The sequence below is a fragment of the Trachemys scripta genome, chromosome 4 (assembly GCF_013100865.1).
Source record: "Trachemys scripta elegans isolate TJP31775 chromosome 4, CAS_Tse_1.0, whole genome shotgun sequence".
Classification (NCBI taxonomy): Eukaryota; Metazoa; Chordata; order Testudines; family Emydidae; genus Trachemys; species Trachemys scripta.
The window spans coordinates 101175369-101181063 of NC_048301.1; the positions used below are offsets into that span (position 1 = coordinate 101175369).

At 39.2% G+C, this 5695-nt stretch overlaps 1 protein-coding gene across 3 annotated transcripts; it reads right to left on the reverse strand.

The window, feature by feature from the left end:
* Nucleotides 1-772: 772 nt before the first annotated feature.
* On the reverse strand, nucleotides 773-5516 carry CALCB (calcitonin related polypeptide beta). 3 transcript variants are annotated; one of them, XM_034770193.1, is made up of 4 exons: nucleotides 5332-5511; nucleotides 4834-4965; nucleotides 1633-1817; nucleotides 773-1254 (listed from the first exon to the last, which is right to left on the reverse strand). In XM_034770193.1, exons 1-3 carry the CDS (start codon nucleotides 5415-5417, stop codon nucleotides 1658-1660), a joined length of 378 nt encoding a protein of 125 aa, XP_034626084.1. In that variant the 5' UTR covers nucleotides 5418-5511; the 3' UTR covers nucleotides 773-1254; nucleotides 1633-1657. The 3 variants fall into 3 exon arrangements, with proteins under 3 accessions (XP_034626084.1, XP_034626083.1, XP_034626082.1); XM_034770192.1 differs by having other exon boundaries at nucleotides 1633-1820; nucleotides 5332-5508; XM_034770191.1 differs by lacking the exons at nucleotides 773-1254; nucleotides 1633-1817 and adding an exon at nucleotides 3428-3990 and having other exon boundaries at nucleotides 5332-5516.
* Between the last annotated feature and the right edge of the window lie 179 nt (nucleotides 5517-5695).

Genomic DNA, 5695 nt, shown 5'->3' on the forward strand with positions numbered 1-5695 from the left:
ATTATAATGTTTTTATAAAACCATATAGACTGCACAACGTCACACCAGGAGACACCCTTACCCCCAGGGGTGGTGATCTTTGGGGGAAGGGGGTGTGTAGCAGGGTGGACACCTGCTCCGGCCTGGAAGGGCCTGAGAGAGCCCAGGGAGCAAGCATTGTGAAGGCTGAGCTGTTATGGGGAAGTGGCTGCAGCTGGGGCCATGTCCCAAGCAGCCTCAGCAGGCCCTATAAAGGTTGGGAGCCAGGAGCTCAGGCCAGAGTCTGTCTCTGTCTCCAGAGAGAGAAGGGCCTGGCTGCAGGGGAGCTAGACACAGGGTACCTGTAGTGGAGCAGGGCTGGGGAAAGGTTGAGGAGCTGGGTGACTGACAGTGGCCTAGTGCTGAGGCAAGGTGGGGATAGTGGGTGAGAGTTCCCCAGGAAGGGGAGACCCAGATCTGTGGGGTACTGCCAGGGGGCAGCATCCCAGTAATAGGGGCACCGGGTCCTGGGAGGGACATGCGTGCCAGCAGAGGACATGGCAGATCACCAGCCTGCAGAGGGCGCTCGAGAGGCTGGTGAGCTGATTCCCCGGAGTAACCAGTAGGGGGCACCGCAGGGGTGAGTGCAGACCTCTTACAGGCCTGTAATTAGATAAGACAGGAGCAGGCCAATGATCCTTCTAATCTGGTATCCACATTTGGCTAATGCCAGATGTTTTTTTTTTTTTAAAAACTATGCAATAAACTAACAATAAAATTGTTTAAATGAAAAATCAGTTTCTCAATCCAAATGTATCTAAAATACTTTTTTTAATCTTGCTTAAATTCACAAATGATACAATATTGAAGTGTTTTAAACATACTGTACAATCATGTTAGTTAAATGTTTTACATCAAGGCACAGCACACCATATTTTACAGATATGCCTTGACAGGCAGCAATTTAGTGTAATCCCCGAGATTTGGCAGTATTGCCCAGATAAATAGCATGGGTCACATTTCACATATATGCTAGAAGATAAATAAATAATAGATGCTCTCACATTTTATTTGAAATAGAATTGCATATAAAAAGAATATACAATAATTTAACTTGAATAATTAGATTGTTTTGTACTATACATAACAGAAGTGCTTTCATTTGTTTTTAACAAAACATTTTTAAATATTAGAAGGATGCAAAAAATGAGTCTTCTGTTTGGCCTTCTTGATTTATGGAGAAGAGTTGCTTTCATTAGAAACAAAAGGGAGTTAACATTTCAGTTTCATGGCAATCTGAAAGAAAGAAATCCAAAATTACCAAAATATTGATACTGAAATATTACTTGTGGTATAATGCAAGAATATCCACTGATTGAAACTATTACTTGAACCAACCAGCTTTGTTTTACAAGGTGATCTAACATTCATTACAACTGATTATTTAAACTTTTCACTTTACTTTGAAAAAAAAAAAAAAAGACCTTACAGTAGTTGTTCTATTTAAATGTAAAACTGGATTTGTAACACATTTGGATTAACTATTACTGTTTTTCTAGAATCTAAACACCATAAAATCTATTTTTCATCCAAACAAGAATTCTACTTAAGATATTAGCAATGGTAACATTACCAAAGGAAGTATAGATTCTACATATGTTGCAGTGTGCTTACCATTTTCCAGATGTCATTCAGATGTTTATATTTGAGCATTTCTTCTTCGCCTCCCAAAAGCTTTAGATCCCACATTGGTAGGTACAAAGTTGCTCTTGCCCACTCCTCCTGACCTGCTCAGGAAGTCTGCCAGACGATGGGTCACACAGGTTGCTGTGTTACATGCCCTTTTCTGTGCTGTTACACTGCTTTTCAAAATAAAAAACATATATTTTACATAGAGAGACTGTAAAAAATACTTGGCTTATATCAACAGAGTGTGGTTCTACCTGGAAAAGTATCTCTCTAAAAATGGGATTGTGAAGTTCCATATTTATTGTGTTTCAAGGATTTACATATTGTTCACTCAGTTTATGAGTTTAAAAAATATTTTTCTTTTTCTAGCTAGCAGGTGCTACAGACTCAGCTCAGGTTGTGAAAGTCAGACTGGGCTCTTTCTCTCTTGCACATCACCAATAGTTAAGGTTGCCTAGACAAAATTATCCTCTCAATAACACTTGATCAACTCCATTCCCACCAGCAAATAATTGAAATTTAACAGACAACTGTTGATAATGCATAAGGAGTAAAAGAATCTAGCTAAGCCTCAGCTGAGTTGGTTCTGTAGTGCTGATGGAGTATAGTAGCAAAAAAACCTATTTTAGGTACTCAGATCAGCAGCTATGTCAGAACACACAAAAGGGCTGAAGTCCTGGCCCCATTGAAATCAATGGAAATTTTGTCATTGACTTCAATGGGGCAAGGATTTCATCCAGGAACTAAATCTACAGAGTAAGAAGTTGTCAGGGATTTTTAAATAATTTTTCAGTGTTGAACTGCACATAGTCATTTTCCTTCTTCCATATATCTGATTGCACTATTTAAACAGCTTTCTTCTTTATTTAAGCCTTCACTGAGCAAAGCATTAAGCATTTTAGTAATCCTACTGATTTCAATGGGACTACTCACTTGCTTAGAATTAAGCACATGCTTATGTGTATTGCTGGACTGGGACCTTAGAGTACATACTTCTATAGTCTTTGTTCAAGCCAGTCTCCTACTGAAATCTATGGGAATGTTGCTTGAGTTAGGACTATAGACAGGCCCAGAGACAGTACCATAGAAGACATCCTTGGTAACATGACAATTGTTTTCTGAACAGTTCCCATATTATGAGATATATGTAGTACAGAGGGGAAAAAAAGTTAGAGGTACAAAAGTAGCACTAAATCTGTTGTATTAAAGTAAAAGAATTAACAGAAAACAAGATTTTAAATGAATTACCCAGATATGAAAGCTCCCCTTTTTCATTCTTTTAATATACAAGTCTACCTCACAGGTTATTTCTAAAACTGATATACATGTAAAAAATCCAGTTAATCATGGTAATACATCACTGTAAAGAAGCTTCATGTAAATAATTTTAAGGAAAATGAAAAAGGAATATTAAAGTTCTTACCTGGATGAGTTCAATGAGAACAGTTTTAAACCTGGATTACATTTCTAGTGTTTTCACACTAGTTAATACATGCATTTCTTGATGCTTAGCCATTTCAAAAGTTCATAGAAATTGTTTTACTAGCTAAGATTGTGAGTGTGACTGATTATGTATGCACACATACATATAGAAAGCATTAAAAGGGTCTAGGAGTTCTCCCAGTGTATATGAACATAGTCAAATTGTTCAGCTATTCTGGAATTAAATTATTATACAACTTTTGTATTGTTCTGCTCTTCTCCAGTTCTGAAGAAATTTGTAAAACTTTTCTAGAAATCTTGCATTCCAACACAATTAATTAAAACAACAGGCCTAATCCTCATAGAAAAATAGGTTTATTGAACAAGTGCATGAGCAGGCATGAAAGAAGAGTTTATCTGTACATGTAATAGCTAGAAATGAAAAGCTTTGTTTAGATTTTTTTTAAAATAAATGTCTAAGAAAATCAGTTGACGTCTCAAGGCAGTGCTGTTCATTCTTTTTTATTTTATTTGGTATATATTTTTTTCTAACTTGGTATGTGTGTTGTGTTCTTTATCGTCCTAACTTTAAGTCCATCTCAAACATTCTCTGTCGAAAACAGAATCAAAATAACATAGCAAAGTTAGCAATCAAGGTTAGATCCACATGCATCAAGTTAAAAAAAAAAAAAGATGGGGGAGAAGGGTGAAAATAAGCATGTTTAGTTGTTTCCCAGGGATTCCCCATAGTTTGCATAGCGTTCATTTTCCAGGTCATTCAGCACATTCCTTTTCTTGCCAGGAGTTCCAGCCCCGACGTCAGTACGAGGGTAAGTTTGCAATTTGTGCAATTCTTGAGACAGTTTGCCCAGCACACAAGTACTCAGACTGGCGCAGCGTTTGGAAATAGGTCTATCCAGGCTGCAGGGGGAAAAAACATGCCAAAAAAGTAATATAAATCATGCACATCCATGCATTATATTCCTAGATAAATAAGTATAATTAGGAGACAAAAAGAAAAGGATAAAATCCCCTCACACTCATTTCATGCAAGAGGGGGCACACTTGAAATCAGAGGGAGAACAGAGTTTTATCATGAACAAAATTAATATTGTTTACTTGATCAAGCAAATAGATTAGATTTTGGGATGCTGGTAGTCAAAGGATAGGAGGTTTGTCTTCCACTGTACTAGACATGCTGTTCAGTCTCTCATTCATCAACATGCTTTGCAATAGGAATTCATTAAGGTTAATGCAAATGTACTTGCATGCCTTGGCCCTGAGGGAGAGAGTGGCGCTGCGTGCACTAATAGGATGCCCCACTTCAGCCAATGGCTTTCCATGCCTCACGACAGCATCATGCACTATCGCGACAGAGAATCCAGGAGCGATCGAACAGCCCTTAATACTACCACCGGGAAAACGTACCTCTTGCTGCCATATTTTAATACAACCCCCTCCTTGAAGTTCAACTCACCCTCCAATGTTTTTTTTTTTTTATTTGCTCTCGGTTGTAAAAAAAAAAAAGATAAAAGCAGGTTAACTAGGTGGAAACCATCAACCTGATACTGACACGGGAAAACATCTATGTAGTACCATCCCTTCCAAAGTATTGTACAAGGTCATCCGCAGTCCCATGGGAGAGGAAAATCTTAGCCTGCCCGAGTGTTTGCTGATGTGGCTCTTGCTGGGAAATGAAATGGACACACAGAGTGGTCCTGCTTCCCCAGCATCTGTGCATATCCCCGGGGCTGTAGCCCTTACCTATTCCCCTCAGTCGCTTGTTCCAGGTCTTCCGCTGTCATCTGAACAAATTCTTTCACCAACGCATTTAATAACCGCCGAGCTTCGTAATCACTGAGTGTCACTCGATCCGTTATAGAGTCTAAGCCAGGTCTAGGTGGAGACAAGCGAGACAGAATGAATACAAGGATAACTGCTGCAGAGACTCTTGCATGCGTGCCCTTCGGTGGATGAGTTCTTGTATACGCTATTCCACATTGCTGAACGTGTCTTTGTCACTAGTGTCCATATGTATACCGAACTCAAGACAAAGACTACTCATTCCCTCACACACTAGATAAGTAATCTATTGCATGTTAAAATATGAGCGTTACAAAAAAGTAATATTGGAAGATCTACGTTTTCTCCTTTACTATAATCCACGTCCTATCCGCAGCCACGAGGAAAACTAAATGTCTCCATTCTGTTCAGATGCAGAGCTCCGAAACTCATGAGTTTCCACAGCTCTCTGCTTCTTACCTGAGTGGGGTTGCCTGGGAGCTATCCATCTGGCACATAACCAAGGCATAAACAGCAAGGAAAGATGAAATCTTCAGCATAACCATAATGTCCTCTCTACAACAAAGAGTCACATCAAACAATGGCCATTTTCCAACCTCCTCAATCTTAACAGATCTACTAAAGATGCAGTCTTTCTCTAGGCACACTTGGTAATAGGTTTCAAGTATCAGAGGGGTAGCCGTGTTAGTCTGAATCTGTAAAAAGCAACAGAGGGTCCTGTGGCACCTTTGAGACTAACAGTCTGTTAGTCTCAAAGGTGCCACAGGACCCTCTGTTGCTTTTTACAGATTCAGACTAACACGGCTACCCCTCTGATACTTGA

What these genes read in the sequence shown, in the direction of transcription:
- CALCB (XM_034770191.1), bottom strand. Translation starts at nt 5,417, where the DNA reads ATGGTTATGCTGAAGATTTCATCTTTCCTTGCTGTTTATGCCTTGGTT. An exon ending in TCCCAGGCAACCCCACTCAG is followed by an intron (nt 4,966 to 5,331) that starts GTAAGAAGCAGA and finishes GTCTCCACCTAG; the next exon opens with ACCTGGCTTAGACTCTATAA. An exon ending in CAAGCGACTGAGGGGAATAG is followed by an intron (nt 3,991 to 4,833) that starts GTAAGGGCTACA and finishes TTCCCCCTGCAG; the next exon opens with CCTGGATAGACCTATTTCCA.